The sequence below is a fragment of the Eubalaena glacialis genome, chromosome 11, assembly GCF_028564815.1.
Source record: "Eubalaena glacialis isolate mEubGla1 chromosome 11, mEubGla1.1.hap2.+ XY, whole genome shotgun sequence".
Taxonomy (NCBI): Eukaryota; Metazoa; Chordata; class Mammalia; order Artiodactyla; family Balaenidae; genus Eubalaena; species Eubalaena glacialis.
The window spans coordinates 12,625,486-12,646,653 of NC_083726.1; the positions used below are offsets into that span (position 1 = coordinate 12,625,486).

At 58.3% G+C, this 21,168-nt stretch overlaps 1 protein-coding gene across 2 annotated transcripts; it reads right to left on the reverse strand.

Moving 5' to 3' along the window:
• Positions 1-1,047: 1,047 nt before the first annotated feature.
• Positions 1,048-20,528, reverse strand: MCM5 (minichromosome maintenance complex component 5). Of its 2 annotated transcripts, XM_061204400.1 has the most exons (17): positions 20,457-20,528; positions 20,031-20,205; positions 18,503-18,629; positions 18,289-18,417; positions 15,475-15,647; positions 13,379-13,534; positions 11,119-11,285; positions 10,531-10,702; positions 9,410-9,521; positions 8,636-8,779; positions 8,222-8,287; positions 7,829-8,005; positions 7,067-7,179; positions 5,433-5,561; positions 4,277-4,419; positions 2,244-2,371; positions 1,048-1,328 (listed from the first exon to the last, which is right to left on the reverse strand). In XM_061204400.1, the coding sequence occupies exons 2-17, from the start codon at positions 20,195-20,197 to the stop codon at positions 1,227-1,229; spliced, it is 2,205 nt and encodes a 734-aa protein (XP_061060383.1). In that variant the 5' UTR covers positions 20,198-20,205; positions 20,457-20,528; the 3' UTR covers positions 1,048-1,226. The 2 variants fall into 2 exon arrangements, with proteins under 2 accessions (XP_061060383.1, XP_061060384.1); XM_061204401.1 differs by lacking the exons at positions 1,048-1,328; positions 2,244-2,371 and having other exon boundaries at positions 4,285-4,415.
• Between the last annotated feature and the right edge of the window lie 640 nt (positions 20,529-21,168).

Sequence of the window (21,168 nt, forward strand, 5' to 3'; positions counted from 1 at the left end):
CAAGCTCAGAGACAGAGAACAGATTGATGGTTGCCAGAAGCAGGAAGAGGAGGGGGCCGCAAGGGACAACACACAAGTGAAGGGGGTTAAAAGGTACAAACTTGCAGGTATAAAATGTGCCACGGAGATGTAATGTACAGCACGGTGACTATGCTAATAATATATACTGGGTATTTGAAAGTTGCCAAGAGAATAGATCTTAAAAGTTCTCACGACAACAACAACAAAAAAGCGTGTAACTACGTATGGTGGCGGACGCTAACTAGACCAAAAAAAGAAAGAAATGGCAAAATAAATTATGGCATATCAAAAAAACCAAACAAACCTGGGAGTTCCCTGTTGGCCTAGTGGTTAGGATTCCAGGCTTTCGCTGCTGTGGCCCGGGTTCAATCTCTGGTCAGGGAACTGAGATCCTGCAAGCCACATGGCTAGCCAAAAAACAAAAAACCAAACTCAGGCCCAGAGAAGTCAGGAGCCTCACCCAAGGCCACACAGCTTGCAGGTGGCCCGCCAGGAGAGATCCAGCCTACTGAATTCCAGCACCCCTCTCTTACCTACTTTGCTCTAAGTCTCAGTGAGAATCCACCTCCCTGAACCCAAATGCCATCAGTCTCCCCACACTGCCTGGTCCTTCCTGGACATTCACTGCCAGTAGCTCTCTTCTCCTAAACTCAACCCTGTGTCACCCTCATTTACAGATTAGGAAACTGAGGCGTGGCAAGTTTTGGTGAATCCAGCCAGTCTGATGTAAACCCACGGCTGTTGCCCACACATTAGCTGCTGGGGAACAGCTGCGGACTTTCCCAAGCACCTCCACACACTGGATCTTGTTGAATTCTCACCAGTGCTGGCAAGAAGCGGGCTGGACCCTCCCCACCGAGCAGCTGCAGAACCTGAGCACAGAGGTGAATGCCCTGCCCGGGAGCCCAAGGGGCAGATGCAGGTCAGAAACCCAGGTCTGTCAGATTCCAAAGCCTGTCCTTGCCCCGCATGAAGGCAGGATGGGGGTGACAGGCCACCCAGTACAGAAGCCCACAGATATCCAAACATACCACGGCTTTATTATTTCAATAAACTCCAAAAGCACATTTCCTGGATCTGCACGCTGAGGCAGAAGCCAGAGGCAGCGAGGCAGGGCAGCTGGGGTCCCTCCGTCCAGAGCACGTGGGAGGCTCAAGGAGGTGGAGGTGGGGTGACAACGGCATTCCTGCGGCGGGAGGCGCAGCTCACTTGAGGCGGTAGAGGACCTTACGCTGCATGCGATGCTGGATCTCGCCCCGCCGCAGCATGAGCTGCAGGACCTTGTGGATGGCGTGCTCCGGGTATTTCTGCAGGACACGGGGTCGGATGAGGGGCGTGCCTCCCACGGAACCCCAGACACCCCTCCCTCCGGAAGCCTAGGTGCCCCGTGCTCATGGGGAACTCTCCAGCCTTCACATCCTACTTCTTTGCATCCTAAGACAGGCTCACACTTCCTGAGCGCCTACCACGTGCCAGGCCCTGTCCTAAGTCTTCACATACTTGAACTCGTTCTATCCCATAACATCCTTACGCAGCTGGTACTGTGATCATCACCTTTCTACAGAGGAGGAAACTGAGGCACAGAGAAGCTAAGTCACTCACTCCAAGTCACACAGCAATTAAGTAGTAGAGCTGAGACCTCAGTTGAGCCCATGTGACTCTAGAACCCACGCTCCTGACACCCCTACACCCCTCTAAGTGTCTGTCTGCTCACCTCTCAAACGGGCGTGGTGCCACCTATTGCATAAAACTGCTCTAGGGACCAAGAGGAGATGACGCACATGAAAGGGAGCTGAGCCCAGAAACTGGGATTGTCCCTATGACTTCAAAGACGGTGACAAGTTCCGCATAGCTTCTAGAAGGCCCATCCCTTCTCTATGGGGTCAAGAGCACTGTCCCCGGCGAGCTGGGTGGCTCACCCTCCTGGCTCTGCCCCTCCCTTCCCCCCACACACAAAGGCCAGGCGATGAGGGGAAGGGAGAGATGGAGGGCTGGGGAAGCCTGGGAGACTCCAGCAGGACCTCAGCCACCTCTCCCCTCCCCCTAATGTGACAGAGAAAGTCACAAGGGGAGGCACACTGGGGACAGGCCCGGGCCGAGGAACAGCTGCCCCTTCCCCATCCTGGGCCTGTCTGCTGAGCAACAGGACGCGGTGTTAGGTGGGTGGGAACCAGGCCACAGGGAGCCCGCAGGACTCCCACCGGGCCCCCAGGAAGGCCCACCTGCTTGGTGAAGTCCTGGACGATGCTGTGCTCCGACACCTGGGATCCAATGGCGAAGCGGCGCTTGAGCTGCTTCTCGATGCGGCTCAGCAGCTCCTGGTCCTCCTGGCTGGTGAAGCCCTCCACCCCTGTGGGTGTGAGGAGGGAGACGGGTGGGTGGGGACCTCAGTCTGCCCACAGCGGGTAAGAGGGAGCCAGGCCCGGAAGAGAAAATGAGAGGAAGAGCGTGCCCGGGGACAACCAGGGCCTGACCGAGGAGATGACCGACAGAGACCCAGAGTCAGGGACGGGGCAGAGGTGTGGGGAAGGATGCTGCAGGCAGAGGGCACAGCAGGTGCAAAGGCCCGGAGGTGGGAAATATGCCCATCTCGATCAAAACCCGGTCAGGGGGCCAGGGACATGGCCAGAGTGGGGGCAGGTCCTGTGGGCCCTGGAGGCCACGGCACAGGTTTTTTTGATTCTGGTGAGCGGAGCAGCCACTAGAGGGCTCTGAGGAGGGCCACGAGCTGACGACAGAACCTGGCCCCCAGGCAGCTGCACAGGCAGCAGGAAGACTTCCTGGAGGAATCTATCTCAGACGGAGAGCTGGAGGGGACCCCGCAGTGACCCAGAAGGGCGCGCAGGCTGCCCCGGAGGCCACATCTGTGAGGCGCCCCGAGCAGCCCAGGCAAGCAGGCTCGTAATTTCCAACTATTGCCCCAGGATGGATCTCCCCTGCTGACCCAGGCCTGCAGAGAGGGTGGGACCGTGGTGGGGGAGCCACTGAGACGGACGTCAAGGCTCCAAGTTGAAATGAGTCTGCAAGGCAAACTCTTACCCAGCCTGCAAAGCCCAGCTCCAGTTTCACTGCCAGGAAGGCCCTCCAGGGCAGAGACTGAGTCATCTTCACCAAGGGGACGGCGGGGTGATCAGACCCCACCCACCTCCCTGGCTCCAGCCACTGGCCCTTGAACACGCCGAGCCTGCTGTCCTTGGGGTCTTACCACTCAGCCCTCGCTCTACGTGCGGTGCCCAACCCCACACTCCGGGGAGCCCTGTGTCCTCACTCACGCCAGTCCCTGCTTCCTGCCACCTCCTCAGAGCCCATCCTGGACCACCCGAGGGGCAGGGGATCCCTCCCCAACATTCCTGACCTGCTGGACTTCTCCCCTCCGCGCTCTTTACCCCCTGAGCTTGATTCGTTTGCCTCTTTGCAGTGTCTCCCCCGTGGAGAAGGGGGGCCTCACAAGGCGCGGACTTAAGAGATCTGCTCACTCCTAGACTCCCAGCACCTGGAACAGCCCGGCAAATTCTAAGCACTAAGTACCTGCTGGGGAAGGAATGAATTCGTCCCAGGGGAGCCTGGCACAGAATCAGTGCTCCAGAAGGTTGCTCAGAGGCTGAGCCCGAAACAGGCAGCAGGACTTGCGGCAGCCGGAACCCCGCTGGCCTCAGGGTCAAGAGACCTGCATTCTAGCTGGGCGAACGGTGACCTTGGGCACTGTGAAAAGGCCTCTTTGGGTGTCAGTTTTCCCGTCTCTAGGAGGTGAAGGGCTAAGTGCCCAGCCTGGCTTCTGGGGGTTTTGAGGGCAGCTGTAAGTGAAACGGAGGAAGAGCTCTGGAAGCACTCAAATGGTTACGGCTCAAAAACAGGGGTGCAAGCAGACTTCCCTGGAGGTCCAGTGGTTAAGTCTCCATGTTTCCACTGCAGGGGGTGCAGGTTCGATCCCTGGTCAGGGAAATTCCACATGCTGCGTGGTACAGCCAAAAAAAAAAAAACGGGTGCCAACTACCATTCTTAACAGATGATAAAATTGTGAATTATAATAAGGAACTGGGTCAAAAGAATTGTGCTCCAGAGTCTGGAGAGAGGCTGTTCTTCCCATCTTGGGGGAAAATGGCTGGTGGGGGCTGGGGACAGGAGAGGGGCTTATTCCCAGGAGGAAGCGCAGAGAAGCAAATGCAGAGACGCAACAAGCACAGCAGGTGTCCAGCATGAGCCCTGCCCACGGAGCCCACAGGCCACCCGAGCCTGTGTCCCTGCATCTGCTCACCTGACAGGGTGCCGGACAAGGCGGCATCCAGCGTGGACACCTGGAAGAGCCTCAGAGCCTCCTCCACGTCCGCCTCCGTGGCGAAGGGCTGCAGCTTCATCTTGCTGAGGGCCTCAGCAATGCGCACGATGGCCTCCAGCTGCCTGTGTGGGAGCGACGGGACGCCAGGGCGGACTCAGCCCATCTTCTCTCCCCATCCCACCCTGACCTCCAGGAGGTGCCTGCCCCAAGCAGTAAGACTACAGGGGAGACTGCTGGCCGTCCCCGTGATCCACCTCTCTCAGTAACAGAACCCCGACTTCTATTCTAGCACGTGGCACACACCTAAAAGACATTTCCCAGACTCTCTTGCGTCTAGGTGTGTCTGCGTGACTAAGATGTGGCCAGTAAGCTGTAAGTCCAAATATTTTATGGGAACTTCAGGAAGTGTCCTTAAAAGATGGACCTTTCTTTTTCTTCCTCTCCAGCCACCTGGAATGTGGAGGTGATGGCTGGAGTTCCAGCAGCCATCTTGGACAATGAGGATAAGGGTGAATCTGAAGGAGCCCAGGTTGCTGATGACTGAGGAGCCATCACATAGGTAGGGCTACCTACCCTCAAATGTTTTTACAGAAGAGGGAAATAAACTCCCAATTTACTTAAGCTACTTCATGTGGGTTTTCTATTACATACAGCCAAATCCACTTCTAACTAATCAGTGCTGGAAGCAAGATTCAAACGAGATAGGTTCAAGCTCTTAGTCACTCTACTGTATAAACTCACAAGAGTGACAAGAGCTAACAGCTGAGAAAACTGAGGTCCAGAAAAGGAAAGCAATTTCCCTGCAGTCACACAGTGGGCTGGAGGATAGGACCAGGTCTCCTGACTCCCAGCCTGGACCCTCCTTCACCCTCAGGCTTCCCGGCGATGGGGGAAGCTAGACCGAATTCAGAAGAAAGGGTTCCAGATTTTCTCAACAGTAAACAAACCAAGAGATACAAGTAGTCAGGGAGGCCACTGTTTTCACTCCCAAAGGAGTGCTCCCTGCCCAGCAGCCCTGACCATGGCCTGCACCACGCAGTCAGCAACAGCCCTGGCCCCAGACTTGCTGGGCACATCGTGCCTTGTAAACCGAGGCCATCTGCCCAGCCCAGCACTGGTCCGCCCGCCTGCTCACCGCACGGTGATGGGGATGCTCGAGCGGCGGTCACTGTCCCTTTCGTGCTGACGGGCCCCGCTCCGCATGATGATGTACCGGTTCTTCAGCTTCTCTGCAGCCCCTGCCGACAGCCGAGGGCCACACTTCCTGCAGGATGGGGAGTGGCTGCCATGAGGCCAGGAAGAAATCTTGGGGTACCCACCCCATCCCCGGCCCTCTGCTGGCTTGCAGACATATGCTTTCCGGGCCCACCAGACGGTGGCCTCACAGCGGTCCTCCCCCCAACACACTGAGGGGCAAGATGCACAATGACACCCACAAGAGGCTCAGAGACCGCTGTTCAGGGCAGGGAGCACGCCAGACTGGGGGTGGGGGAGGGTAGCAGCAGGGGTGTCTGCTCAGGATCTACCCCCACCCTATCCCCACCAGCCCGCGGCCCCGCCCCAGCCAACTGAATTGTCACTGATTTAAGGGAAGCCTTAGATCACCTAATCCAATCCTCATTCTGAGGATGAGGTGAGCAAGGCCAGAGGGAGGGAGGAAACTCCCCATAAGCCACGTGGGACCTGGCATCAAGGGAGGACTAGAATCTGAGGCTCTCAGACTCACACCCAAGGGCCCAAGCCTCTGAGGACAGGGCCATGAAGAGCTCAGGCATGACAAAGACCCAGGTACCAGCGGGCACCGCACCACCCATCACCCAGGAGGAAGCGGTGAGTAGGGACCCACCTGAATGCAGCACTTCACCTCCCATTAGAAAGGCACTCAAAGACCCCTCCACCCTTGGGTTTTAGTTCCAATAAGAGACAGCTCAGGTGTGTGTCCAGAATCTTGGTACAGGGGCTAAAAGCACAGCCTTTGGAGCCAGGTACCTGGGTTCAAGTCCTGGCTCCACTACCTCCTGTCTGTGACCCTGGACAAGTTAACCTTTCTTTGCCTTGGCTTCCCCATCTGTAAAATGGAATAATAATACACCAACCTCATAGGTCTGGGGAGAGGGATGGTGTTCACCTATACATAAAACTCTCAGGATAACATCTGGCACAGAATAATTACTATGTGTATGACTATTGTCATTGGCCATCTATGAGAATAACAATATTTAAGGTTGCAGCTGCCATTTACTGAGTGTTTACCTGGTGCAGGGCTGTGCCACTCACTCATCATTTTGTGTGATCCTTACAAAAACCCTAGGACACAACCACCCAGGGAAAGCGAGGCTCAACTGACTTGCCCAAGGTCACACAGTGGGGGCAGGAGTTACCCAGAGCCCATGTCCACAATGCCTCCCTGCACGCCAGAGTCAAGTGGGTCTTCGAGACCATCTAAATTCTTTTTATTTTTTTGGCCTCGCCGTGCAGCATGCAGGATCTTAGTTCCCCGACCAGGGATTGAACCCATGCGCCCTGCACTGGGAGCGTGGAGTCTTAACCATTAGACCACCAGAGAAGTACAGAGACCATCTAAATTCTCCACCTTCGCTTCAGAGATGGAGAAACTGAGGCCAAGAGCCACTGAGCGACTGTGCGGGGTCAGGAAGGAGTAGAGCTAAAGTCCTCAGGGCCTGATCTCAGGCCTCCTGAATGCGGCTCTCTCCCACCCCAGGGGAGCCGGGCAGCCCCGCCCCCGTGGGGCCTACATCCAGGACTCACGCACGGCAGTAGGCAATGAACTTCTTTAGTTTGGTCAGGTCGATCTCGCCCTCCACGGCCTGGGTCTGTGTCAGCGCGCTCACGTGCAGAGTGATGACGTGTTTGGCCAGCATCTGGGAGGCGGAGGGGACACGGGGTCAGCCCACAAGGCTTCCCAAGCCAGGTCCCAGCACAGAGGTGGAGCAGGCAGGGAGGGAAGAGCTGCCAGGGCTAGAACTGGTGGAGAGGAGGAGGCCCTCTCTTTTCCTGGGGGTTGTCAGCTGGTAAGACAACATCCCAGAGCTGCCAGGCCCTTCTCTGCCACCACGAGGGGCGCAGCTGCCTGAGAACAAGCCTCCAATAAGGGAGGCCAGGCCGAGCGGCAGAGACAGCGGCGCCCAGACGACCCAGAGACCTGACCCAGCCGAGCCTCGCACCTCCAGGCTTGTCCGTTACGTAAGCGCTGGAGTTCCTTTCAGAAGCTGACTGACCGGAACTGGGGTTCTAGTACTTGCATCCAAAGGTCAACCCCCTCATTTCACACAGAAGGGACCGACACCCAGGGAATGACTGACCCCAAATCTCACGGCACATCGAGCATAGGAGAGGTAGGACCCGGGACGCCCAGTGCAGCGCTCTTGGAATCCACAACCCCGCCTCCTTGGTGGCCCACTCATGGGCCCATCTGGTGGCCAGGACTTCGGGTCAAGCCCCTTGGCTGCCCACCCTCGCCCCCCGACCCCCAGAACCGCGGGCCTGGCTGGAGTCCGGACCCCCACGCACCATATCCCTCTCCTCGTTGTGCTCGTCCTTGACGATGAAGATCATGTCGAAACGGGACAGGATGGTGGGCATGAAGTCGATGTTGTCTTCCCCCTTCGTCTCGTCCCAGCGGCCAAACACCGAGTTGGCAGCAGCCAGGACGGAGCAGCGGGAGTTGAGGGTGGTGGTGATGCCGGCCTGACAGGGAAGTGTGGGGGGCAGCAGAGGACGGGGAGATGAGAACGCGGGGTCACGGCCCTCTCAGGCGTGCACATCCATGCCTACACGCAGGCACGCACACACACACAGAATTCCAGGACCACCGCTGCGGCCGACAGAGGCCGGGCCGCTCAGGGCAGCCTGAGGACGCACCCCGGAACAGCTCTGCCAGGCTGGACCAGGGAGGATGCCCACCTTGGCGATGGAGATGGTCTGCTGCTCCATGGCTTCGTGGATGGCCACGCGGTCGTCTTCGCGCATCTGTGTAGGAGAGAGAAACGTCCACCAGACCCAGGTGAGGGGCCAGGGCACGGTGGCAGCAGGAAACCTTACAGGAGCTACCATTCCCAAGTCCCGACCCTGTGCCAGGCCGATGGCAGGAACCGGGTCACCTCTAGTCACGGGGACAGTGTGTGGGCTTGGCTCTCCTCTCCCCATTCTCAGATGCAGAAACTGAGGCTCGGAGAGGTTTAGCTACTTCCCGATAGTAACGGGAGGTCTCCACGTCAAAGGTGGTTTCTGCTGTCCGAGCACAGAAGGCCACACCCCCAGCCCACGTCCAGTAGGCGCCACCACCACTGAGCCACCACCTCACCCTGCCAGGCTCACCTTGTCAAACTCATCGATACAGACGACCCCACCATCAGCCAGGACCATGGCCCCGCCCTCCATGATGAAGTTCCGGGACGAGGGGTCCCTCATCACCGAGGCTGTCAGGCCGGCCGCGCTGCTGCCTTTCCCAGACGTGTACACCTGGGGGAGGGAGGCGGGAGGGTCAGGGCCCATCATGGCTCCACGCTGACCCAGTAAGTCAAGGGGCACCGGGAGCTAGGGCTCAACCAAGGTCACACATCACAGCTGGCTGCAGAGCACAGACAATCTCAGTGTTCCTCCTCTGATGGGGGGGCCACCCCAGCCCCGGCCTGGCGGTTCTCCCACAGGGGAGCGTTCACATCCATCGCTCACCTGAACCCCACGACTGTCCCATGAAGCAGCCCCCAGGGGCCCGGCTCACGGAGGAGCAAACTGAGGCCGAGAGGAGAGCAGTGACACCGTTCCAGGGGGCCTCAGGGCTGGGTCGACTCCTGACTCCCAGGAAAGACGTCCCCACCCTCAGTCCCTTGTCATCTATTGCTATCGATGTTAAGACTTAGCGGATGGATAACCTGAGACTCAGAGAGATTGGGTGACTTGCTCAAGGCCCACAGCCAATTACCAGCCAGGCTGAGACCAAACAAACCCTATCCAGTCCAGCACTCCACTCGCTGCCCCAAACCTACACACGCCGTCGGTCCCCTTCCTCCTCTATCCTCTGCGGCCCCGCCCGCAGCCTTCCTCTCCACGGCGCAGCTAAGGCGGACAGAGGTCACCCTGGGCACTCACCCCGATGGGAGAGCACTTCTCCACAAACTTCAGCAGCTGGGACTTGGCCGTCCCCGGGTCCCCCAGCATCAGCAGGTTGATGTCTCCTCGGCGAGTGAGGCCGTCGGGGAGCCTGGGGGAAGACGGGCAGGTGGGCCAGGTGAGCAAGGTGAGAAACCCAGGGCTGGTTGGTCACAGCGGTCTGGCTGTCGGCCCCCCGACCTGTCATGAGCCTCAGAGCAGCGGGGGAGGCGGTGGCTCTGGCCTGAGAGCCACGTTCATGGCCAGCTGTGTCCCCTAGCCTCATCCGTGGTGACTTGCCTCCAAGGGAGGGGAGGGTCAGAGGAAATGGCACTTAGAGCTGGGCTCGGGCACACACAGTCGGCATCTGATGAACACCCCCCCCCTCACCCAGCTGGAAAGAAAGAAAGAGAGGGAGCCACCAGCGGGCTGCACGCAGTACTGTGGAGCGGACATCGCGAGGGCAGCCTCCGGGCCCCAGCGCGTGTGCCTGTGAGCAAGTCCCTTTAGCTCCCTATGCCTCAACTTCCTCATCTATGAAATGGGTTCGATTGTAGCTTTCTCACAGGGCTAATCTGGGGACTGACTGGGTTGGAAACACATAAAAGCACTCAGAAGAACGTCTGGCACGTGGTAAGAACTCGGTAACTGGCAGCTGCTAATAATATTATTACTTCCTCTACCTCTACTATTTTATTTTAAAAGGATGCGACGTCCCCTGAGTATGAGGCTTTCACCCGTCTTATTCCTGTGGAGACTTGGGTTCAGAGAGGTGGTGTCTCTTGCCCAAGGTCGCAAGGTAAATAAGCAGCTATCAGAGATGTCACCCCGGACTCAGACTCCAAGCCCAGAGCTCTCCCCTGCATTGGCCAGGCTCCTCACACCCGCCAAGTCCCCAGCCTAGCCAGGGCCGGGCAACTGCTCCGGAGGAAGGGTGTGGGCCAGCCCCCAGCCGGCTGGCAGCGAGCCTGGGAGGCGGGGAGTGTGCCTGAGAGGAGCAGGCGGGGCAGAGGGTCCTGGGCAAATGAAAAGAGCATTCAAGTCCTGACCATTCGGCAGCTGCCCTCCTGCGGGCAAGTCACTCGTTCCCCTCCCCGGACCTGGGGGGCCTGGACACCCACCTCTTTCGGGAACCCCCGAAGAGCAGGCAGGCGATGGCCTTCTTCATGTCTGTGCCCCCGAAGATGGAGGGGGCGATGCTCTTGGAGATGACCTCGTAGACGTTGGGGAGGGCGGCCAGGCGCCGGAACTCCTCCTCCTCCTGCGGGGTCACGGCCCCAGCAAAGCTGCGGCCTGGGCGGGCAGAGGAGGGGGGTGCGTGAGCGCCGAGGGAGAACCTGCTGCCTGTGGCCCACCAGCCGGGGCCGGCCCAGGGCCTCCCAGGGGGCAGGGCCCTCAGCGCCGGGCAGCACAGGCGTCAGTCTGAGCAACGACGGGCCCCGGTCTCCGCAGCAGGCGTGCGCCGCGTGCCGGGGCCCGGCGAGCAGGCGCGGAGTGTGCAGGGCGGGGGGGATCGGGGGAGGGCCCTCAGGCACACCTTCCATCTTGCCGACGGGGGTGACATGGTGTCTCTGGCTGGAACGGCACCGCTCACCCGGCTGCCGTGCGGGACAGAGCGCAGGGGCAAAGGCGGAGACAGGGAGACCGGGACGAGGCCCACCAACAGCCCAGGGGAGGGACGACTGGGGTTCGGCCCAAAGCACACTCACTGGAGCCATCTGTGTCCACCTGGATGCCCAGGACCCGGATGTAGGCGCTCCGGATGCCCACGCCCACCCTGTCGCGGCCCCTGCTGGCGGTCAGGCCAAACTTCTTGATGGAGTAGATGCCCATGATGGTGACCCTGTTCCCAGGGACGACCTTGTCACACAGGTACCTGAGAGGAGGATGGGGAGGAAGAAGGTGAGAGGCTGGTGGGGGCAGGGAGCCCCCGGCTCCCCCGACCCCATCACGCTCGCCGTCCGTCCACCTCGGCATCTCTACACGAGGCCCCACAGGCTGGCTCCAGCCCCCGCACCCCCCAGGGCCCTCTCCCTCTCACCACAACCCAGCCCATGCTTGGACGGCCCAGCTGCTGGGAGGAGGACAGGCCTTGGTCATGGGGGCGGCCTGACCCCTCCACGGGCCTCAAGAGCTCGTCCGTTATGCTGGTTGGAGTTGGGGGGTGCCCACCCCAGCCCCTCAGGTGCCCCGCCTCCATCTCATCTGCTGTCAGACGCGTTGCAGGGCCCCCCTCGGCCATCTCGGGGGAAGCCTTCCTCCTCACACCCTCCCAGCCTCCCTGCAAGGGCCACGCCCCGCTTCTGCCTCTTTCACGGCTCCACGAGCTCAGTCAAGTCATTTTGCCTCTGGATTTTAATTTCCTCTTTAAAAAAAAAAAAGATGTTGAGGGACTTCCCTGGTGGTCCGGTGGTTAAGAATCCACCTTCCAACGCAGGGGACACGGGTTCGATCCCTGGTCGGGGAACTAAGATCCCACATGCCACGGGGCAACTAAGCCCGCGCGCCACAACGACTGAGCTCGCACGCCACAACCAGACAGAAGCCTGAGAGCCGCAACAAAAGATCCCGCACGTCGCAACAAAGATCCTGCGTTGCCGCAACTAAGACCCAGCACAGCTAAATAAATAGATATTAAAATATATATATACATATATATATATATGTATATATAGAGAGAGAAACAGGAAAGTCTCTGAGCCCCTCCAGCCTGTGCAGCACAGAAAGGACACTGGGGCATGTATCCGTAACTCTGCTGCTTAGAAGCTGTGTGACCTCTCTGAGCCTGGGAGGGGATGATAAAGTGATCTGACCTGCTGGGTTACTGTGGGATCAAGTGAGGTACGAGACCCAAAAGTGCTTTATCCACCAGAGAGTCACATCCCCTAAAGGACCCTCACTGTCGTTGTTAACGTTCTATGACTCCCCTCTTCCCAGACCCCACTTCCTCAGCTTTGAATAATCTAATCACAGACCATCTGAATAATCTAATAAATACCGAATATTTAATCTGTGTTAAGGAATTGTGCTAGAGACACAGTGTAGAGGACAAATGTCTGGACACCAAGTGGGGGAAAAGGGGGGTGGGATGAATTGGGAGATTGAGATTGACATATACACACTAATATGTATGAAATAGATAACTAACGAGAACCTGCTGTATAGCCCAGGGAACTCCACTTCTCTATACAGTAGAAACTAACACAACATTGTAAAACAACTATATCTCAACTAAAAAAAAAAAAAAAAAAGAAAAAGGAACCGTGCTACACACTCAACATGCATTTTCCAATTTAAACCTCCCAGCAGCCTGATGAGATTAAGGCCTGTCACTGTCCCCATTCTCCTGGTAAGGAGACTGAGGCTCAGAGAGCCCATGTAACTTGCTCAAGAGCCTGACCTCTACACCTTCCACAGCCACTAAGGAGGCTACTGACCTACGGACCCCCTCCTCCGAGAAACGTGCAGCACAGACCATCTGCACGCGACGTCGGGGTGCGGGAGCCCAGGTGAAGAAGCCCAGTCCACACCTCCACGCCTTCCTCCCAGGTCACCAGGAGGGCACCGGGCTGGCCCAGCACCCTCTCCCCCTTTCCAATCACCCAGCAACATCCAAGGAAGGATCTTAACAGAAAGCCTGGGGTGGGCGTCAGGCTGGAAAGAGGCTCCCCCAGCTACTGGCTGTCCAGCTCTGGGCCTCCCAGTTCTAAGAGGGCTGCGGAGACCCTGCAGGAAGAACGCAGGCTGGCAGCCCAGCCCCTCCACTCACTGAGCCGGTCACACATCGTCTGCAAAGAGGGGTGGACCCGCCCCTGCAGATTATGGGGAGACGAGATGAAAGGAAGCACGGGGGCAGCACCAGGCACGGAGCAAGTGTGCTGTAACCAGCCATCCTCCCCCGCACCCCACTGCGCTCAGCCAGCCACTCGCGGCACCCGACTCAGGGGCACGGCCAGGCAGCTGGCTCACCTGTCGCAGTAGAGCTGCATGTGTCTGGGCATCTCGCCATGGGGCACCGCATCCGGCAGCTCCTGCAGCTTCAGGGTCTGGAAGTCCACGCACTTGCACTTGTCCGGCATGATGAAGTACGGATCCAGCGGGCACTTGGGGCGCCCAGCCTGATCCCTGTCGGTGGGGAGGGGAAGGGTCACCAGAGCTGCCCCCAGAGCCCCAAGGCCAGGAGTCGGCGACAGGACTGGCCAGCAACAAGCTAGGGGTCTCCAGGACCCCGGGAGAAGGCCCTGAAGGAGGGCAGCTCAGCGGGGGATACCCACAGGGCTAGGAGTGGGGAGACCTGCTCTGAGCCTGGCTCCCCCATTAACCTGCTGCGAGGCAGACAAGTCACACTCCCAGCCAGCCCTCCCGAGGGGGTCTCAGTGTCCCCACAGGTGAAGAGGGGCCAAATCGCCAGTGACCTTTCCAGCCCCCCACTCAGATCCCAGGATCTGCCAGTGAGGGTCTGGGCGCCTCGAGACCCTGCTCAGGGTTCCAGGCGTCCACGCACCTCGACATAATGAAATCACTATCCCACTATTACAGCAGCGTTACTGCAAAGCACTGACTTTGTGCCGGGCACTATTCGATGCACCGGGGACACAGCCGTGAACAAAAAGTCCCTGCTCTTCTGGAGCTCAAGTTCTGGTCATGGGAGGCCAAGAACGCCAACCGGCAGATAACCACACACCAGGACAACAGAGGTACCATCAAGGAGGTGGGTCTGCAAGAGGGACACGTGCCCCAAGCCTAAGGGGGAGGGGCGGGGAGGCACCCCTGTGAGGTGACATCGGAGGAGAAAGCCGAAGGAAGCAGCGAGGTCACAGACTTTGGAGGTCAGAGGAAAGAAAGTTCCGGGCGGAGGAACAGCAAGTCCAAAGGCCCTGCGACAGGAGCGCGCTCAGCATGTTCCAGGAACGGCAGGGAGGCAGGGAGGCTGGGCCGAGAGAGCAGGGAGGACAGGAGGCCACAGGGAGCCAGGAGCAGACCGAGGAGGGCCATGCAGGCTGAGATGGGACTTGACTTTGGGAGAGGCGGAAACGGCTGAATCGCCTGCAGTGTAAAGGGTCACCTGGCTGCCAGGGGGTGGAGAGACTGGGGGACGAGGGTGGGCGGGCGCAGGGGGCACCAGGGCACCACGCCGGGTGAGGGATGACAACAGCGTGGAGCAAGGAGACGTGCCAAAGTGGGCGAGAAAAGACCTGATTCTCCACGTACAAACTTAAGGGCAGAGCGGAAGGGCTTCCTGATTGTTCGGATACAAGATAGGAAAAAACACCACGAGACCAAGGATTTGGACCCGAACACCTGAAAAGATGGCCTTCTCATTTGGGGTAGGGGTCGTGCTGCAGGAGAGCAGATCTTGGGGTGGGATGGAATCTGCCACACAGGGTGTGGGGCTTGTGCAAATCTGCGATGCCCAGTAGACACCCACGCGAGAGTGTCCAGCGGGCAGCTGCATGTGAAGCTGGGGTTCAGTGGAAACACACATTTGCGTGTCCTCTGCACACAGATGGTATTCAAAGCCCGAGACAGGCAAGGGGGTTAAGTATAGAGAAAAGAAGGGTGGCTGAGGCCTGAGGTCAGGAAGCTGAGGAGAACCAGCAGCCAGAGAGGGTAGGGGCCCTTGAGATCAGGGGTCAGCAATGGTTTTCTGTAAGGAGCCAGAGACAAATATTTTCAGTTTTGTGGGCCATGAGGCCACACACTCTGCCTCCGAAGCGCAAATGCAGCCATAGGCAATGTGTAAACGAAGGAGCCTGGCATGTTCTGGGCCTTCCCTCCAGACCTGCCCCAGCGAGCCAAGGTTTGCTGTGGAAGACTCCAGGTGGACTCCCAACCCTGGCTCCCGGCACAGGTTGTCTGGGCGCCCTGGAGGGACAGAACTCACCACTGCAGAGGGACGCCACCGCCCCAGGGCATCAGGTCTGCCCCAGGCCCACAGGGCACACTGCTGCCCCAGCCCCTCCCTGCTGCAGGTGGTGCAGGCCGGGTCTTCCTCCTTCACATCTCCGCTCAGATGTCACCCTGTCACCCCCACCGTGCCGCAGGGCCATGCAGAGCCCACTCACGTGTTGCACTTCCTGGGCAGGGCGTAGCCCTCCAGGCCGGGGCGCATGGCGACGTTGGTGAGGGTGTTGCGGCAGCTGCGGCACTGGACGGAGATGCGGGTGGCCTTAGCACGGACCCCAGAGGCGGCGATGATGATGCCGGGGATCTTCACCAGGTGCGACATCGTGTCCGACTGCAACAGAGCCACGGGGAGGGTGGCTGGTTAAAGGGAGCCAGGAACACCTGAGATCACGTAGGAGAATCTTTTTCTAACGTGTACTGAAGTATTCAGGGATACAGGACCATGTCTGTAACTTACTTTACAATACTTTAGCAGGGGGCTTCCCTAGTGGTGCAGTACTTAGGAATCTGCCTGCCAATGCAGGGGACACGGGTTCGAGCCCTGGTCCGGGGAGATCCCACATGCCGCAGAGCAACTAAGCCCGTGCGCCACAACTACTGAAGCCCACGCGCCTAGAGCCCGTGCTCCGCAACAAGGGAAGCCACCGCGATGGGAAGCCCGTGCACCGCAACGAAGAGTAGCCCCCACTCGCCGCACGTAGAGAAAGCCCGCACGCAGCAACGAAGACCCAACGCAGCCAAAAATAAATAAATACATAAATAAATTTATTTTAAAAATAAATAAAATAAAATACTTTAGTAGAAAAAAGAAAAAAGCAAATAAGGCAAAATGTTAACAGCCATTAAATCCAGGCGGAGGTAGATGGGGTTCATTACACTATTCTCACTACTTTTGTGTGTGTGATTTTTTTTATAATAAAAAGCAAAAAACAAGAAAAGTGCCTTTCATCATCATCTCTTCTTCCCTCTCCCAGGAGCTTTTCTGGGACACACAGGCAGGCTACAGGTTCGTGCTGAGGCCCCCTCAAAGCCCAGAAGGTGGGGAGGGGAGCAGGAGGGGAAAGGTTTGGGAAGGAGGCTGCCCCCCCCAATAAGTGAGACCAGAGGCACGTGTTGCTGCCACGGCCCAGGGGACCTCAGAACTGCTGAAAACCCCCGCCAGAGCTCGTCTTCTGGAAAACTATCTACAAGCTGCAGGAAGCCTAGCCCTCCAGGATCCCACGGTTGGAAAGGACTGAGGCTGCCTCAGCCCGTAAGCCACCCCGACAAGCGATCCTTCTAGAGAGGACCCCTCCTCTACCACAGGACACCCGTCACCCGAGGCAGGCCGGTCACTGGGTTTTCCAGTGGGTCTGAGAATAGGAAGCTTGTCCCACGTGGGGCTGAGCTTTGCTCCTCTGAGGAAACACCTGCCCCGCAAAACAAGTCCAATGCCGCCTCCACAGACAGGCAAATGCGTGATGCTTGGGTGAGTTCCACACACAGTCCCAGGTCCCCTCCCTAGTGCTGGGCACAGGGACGAAGCCAACACGCTCCACAGCCTCGAGAGCCCACAGCCCAGCCCTGCTTCTGGAACAGAACTGCCATTGTGCTAATCAAGGAGGATTTGGCAGGGACCCCAGCCCAGCTGCAGGACACGGGGATTCCAGCAAAGACCAGGGCGTGGCCTTCTGGTGAGTAACACGGAGGAGGTGACACTATCTGGGCCCACAGTTCAAAGGCACAGCCACACGCATCCTTTCATTTGCTTCTCACAACAGCCTTGTGACAGAAGAACCAACGTCAGGCCCCCACTTCCTCCTCAGGAAGCTCTCCTGTCCCACCCCTGCCTGTTGTATAAATTCTCCTTTCACACGGCAGCCCAAGGGAACCTTTAAAGATAGAATCGGCCCATCCTCCTACCTAACCTTCAATTCAAGCTGCATTCCACAGCAGCCAAGGCCCTGGCTATCTGGCCTCTCTACCCGCTCCCTCCCTGCCTCTCCCCCCACCCTCACTCCCTGAGGTCCAGCCACACTGGCTTCTTTCTGTCCCTTGAAACCTGTCGCTGTCCCCACCCCAGTGCCTTTGCACCTGCTTCTCCAGGAGCCTGGAACGCTCCTCCCTCAGGCTGTCACAGGGCTGCGTATCCCTCAGGTTTTCGCACCAACATCACTTCCTCAGAGGGCCTTCTCCGACCACCTCCCGGACCCCCGGCCACTGTCGCATTGCCTGTTTTCTTTGCTTCGTGACTCGTATCACAGGACCTGAAATCCGCTCACTGCTCCTTGTCTGTTTCTCCCACTGTAAGCTCCATGGAACCAGGTCCTGTCTGTCTACAGTGAGGGTCCTCCAGCACCCGGCGAGGGGCAGTCACTCGATAGGTGCTCGTTGAATAAAACCAATAAAGACTGGATGGCAGACTGGCTCTGCCAAACTCTCCCGCGGCCTCATCGCTCTCCAGCCATGCTGGCTGTCCTTCCCTCGGCCTGGCACACACCCTGCCCCACTCGCCTCGCCGGCTTTGTACCAGCTGTGCCCTCCCTGCCCCCCGAACATTCTCTCCCAGCTGTGTGCATGCTGCCTGTTCTCACCCTCAGATCTCCACTCAGATGTGCCCTCCTCAAAGCAGCCTTCTCGATGTTTTCCAGAGGGGCCCCCGCGTTTTCTCATCACCCTCTTGGTTTCTCCCATTGCTCTTACGGTCACCTACAGTTATCATGGGTGATGTTCACCGGCTTATCCAGTCTCCCTGGGGACAGCAGCTTGTCCTGAGTTCACCACTGTTTCTCCAGGACCCAACTCATGCCTTGCCCACAGGAAGAACTCGGCAAACATTTGTCCAACGAGCTAAGTTTTCAGGGGCGCAAACAGGCTCAGAAAGGTCGAGTGAGTTGCTCAGGGTCACACAGCTGGCACCCAGGTCTCTCTCCAAAGCCCCTCCTCACATGCAGCCGCCACCGCCACCCTTCAACTGGCCTGAGTGGACCCACCTTCAGGCTACGGATGCCAGACGGGCTGGCATCCGACTTGAGCATGACTTGGATGTCCTGGAGCACCTCGTCGCCAGCAGGCCGGGGCCGGGTCACCTCATCAGCCACCTCCTTGGCAGCTTCCTCCAGCTGGAGAGGAGGAGGGGGACAGGCTGTGAGTGACCAGAGCGGGGGAGCCCTGGGGGTCTGTGGGGGGCGGGGAGGTCCCACTCACCAGCTGCAAATGCTCAGCCGGCTGCTTGTACAAGTAGTCGGCCAGGTCCTCATCGAAGCTGGCAAGGTCCTCCATCTCCACCTCGATCCAGTACTCCCCCAGGTTATAATGCCGCTTGAGTTCATCCCTGGGGTGGGGGTGGGGGTGGGGAAGGGCGCGGAGAAGAGGAGACAACGCTGGCTGAGGTGCGCCCGCACCCTGAGTCTCCCACACCACTGCCCCGCCACCCCGCTTCCCAAACACATCTAGCTCCAGGTGGTTCTGTTATTTAACCCTGCAGAGGCCCCCCCACTGCTGAAAGGCATCCTCCAAAGAAAGCTCCGCGGAAGGGGTCCAAGCAGTAATCAAAGGACAGTTTAACGCTCACAGACAGGGTTCTGTACGCAGGTGTCTGGAAGACTCTCACTGCAAACCAGTCCTTTCACTGGACTCCTTGGAGCCTTTAACCCTCTCTCAGATACTAACAAGGCACACGGCTAGAACCTGGAGTTTGAAGGCAGCAGAGACCATGCCTGTCTTGTCAACCACCAGACTCTTTTTACAGAGCATCCTATGGGACTATTATCCCAAAAACACATTCGGGAGCCACTGACCTCCTAGGCCTCATCCCTGTCTACCTTATGTCCGGAGCCGCATACAACAGCCAGCCTGGCCCCGAGAGCCCCTTGCTGTAACACGCCATCCCATACCCTGCCCATGCATGCAACTGCTCCTATCCGAAATGCCTTCCATGCTTGACACTCTCCCCTCAGCTCAAGGTCACCTCGGCTCCCCTGGAAGCCTCCCTAACTCCCCTTGTACATTCCTCCTTTGAGGTAATTATCACTTTGTAATTTATTTGTAGGTCCCTATGCCTCATTCCCACTGACTTAGAGGCTCCTTGAGAGCAAGTAGTATGAATCTTTTCATCTTTGCATCTCAGAGTCCAGCACATAGATGGTCAATGTCGGCTAGTGCATGAATACATGGAGGCCGGAGTGGCTGTGCCGTTTTACTGATGAAAAAACTAAGGCCCAGAGAGACCGTCACTTGGAAGTCACTCAGCTAATAATCAATCAGGCCCAAGCCTGGACCTGCAAACTCACGTTCTCTGCATTTTAACGGCCTATGAGGATCTGGTGCGATGGCACCAATGTACAATCACTAGGAACAGGGGCCTTGCCCAGCTCATTCAGTGCTGCAGCCCAGCACCTGGAACAGTGCCTGGCATGCAGCAGGTGCTCAGTCAATTGGAGTTGACTGAGTGGAATGAAGAATGAATGAATGAGTGAAATAAAACATAACTACCATCTTCACCTTTTGCACCCACTGAGAACTTGGTTTCAAGGTATCGCAGACATTACATGGAAGGACAATAAGAAATAGATAAATAGGAACAATCCTGGACGAAGAACCCAAATGACTCACTCAATCGTTAACTTCAGATGTGAAACATACAAAACCATAGCCACGGGGGTGCGGGGCCCCAGTGAGTGGACGAAGCACCGCTGGGACCGCACCTTCCCTCCTGCACCGCTCCGGCCCGCACCTGTACTTGAAGGTGAAGCCCGTGCGGTCCGTGCCCACTCGGTACTGCCGCAGGAACTCCTTGAAGCGCCTCTGCAGCTGCGACTTGCGGGCCTGCCCCTCATCGGCCGCGTTGTCGCCCCCGAAGCTGTCGCTGTAGAAAATGCCGGGGTCGTCGAAGCCCGACATGACTGCACCTGGCGTGGGGACAAGTAGCTGGAGCAGATTCGGGGGGGGGCGGTGATAGGGGCGCGCGGCGTCCCCTCCCATACCTGGGTCCTCGTCTCCGAATGCGGGGCGGGCGTGAGCCCGGTTCCGCCTCCCGGACCCCTACCCCAGTTCTCCCAGGAGAAACCCCTGCCCAGACCTACTGCGCCCCAAATGCAGATGCGTGCCGACCCCAGGGCCCGGCTCCGCGGTGCCCACTCCCCAGCCCCGCTGGCCTCACCTCTCCCTTCCCGCGCTCCCTGGAACCAAAGAGACAAGAGCCCCCACGGTCCGCCGCCGCCTTTCGCGGGAAAAACCAGACGCAGCGTTTGGACGCCGCGGCCGTTGCGCCCTCATTGGTTCGCCGGGACCCCGCGGCCAGCGATTGGACCGTGCTGCGCCCGCGAGTCCCGCCCCCCACGAGCGGGCCGCCGAAGAGGATTGGCGGCAGGGCGCATGACGTCAGGTCTCCTGGCCTCCTTCCGGGCTCCATTTTGCGTGCTGGACAATTTGGCGCGAAACTGACCCGGAGGTAGCGGCGGGGCGGGGCGCAAAGATGGCGGAGGGGCGGGCCGAGGGCCGGCGCGGGCGTGCGAGGGCTCTTCTGTGTACTCTTTAAGCCTTTTTCAAAGTCTCAGGAGGAAACGACCCCTTTCAGAGCCACAGGGCGGAAGAAGCTATAGGTCCCTGAGAAGTACGCCCTTGCCGGGTGTGAGCCTGCTTCCCCCTAGCGGCTGGAGGGGGCGCTGCTTGCCTGCGCTCCCAGCTGTCACCCTAAACACGCTTCCAAAAGTCGGGGATTAATCAGAAAGAAGCCACCTCTGGTCTCGTTAACGCCTCTAGGACCAAACTCAAACTTGGGACTCGAGGGATGTTTTCTTAGACCCAATTGGTGATTTTTTTTTTTCTTTTTTTAGTTGTATAAGAATTTTCATTATTTGGCAATGCTTAAA

Bases quoted from the DNA above. Each gene is read 5' to 3' on its own strand.
- MCM5 (XM_061204400.1), bottom strand. From the start codon at position 20,197: ATGTCGGGCTTCGACGACCCCGGCATTTTCTACAGCGACAGCTTCGGG. The intron at 10,703-11,118 runs GTGAGTGTGCTT...CTGCCCGCCCAG, and splicing joins GGTGGACACAGATGGCTCCA to GCCGCAGCTTTGCTGGGGCC. The intron at 2,372-4,276 runs GTGAGCAGATGC...TCACACCCACAG, and splicing joins CTTGTCCGGCACCCTGTCAG to GGGTGGAGGGCTTCACCAGC.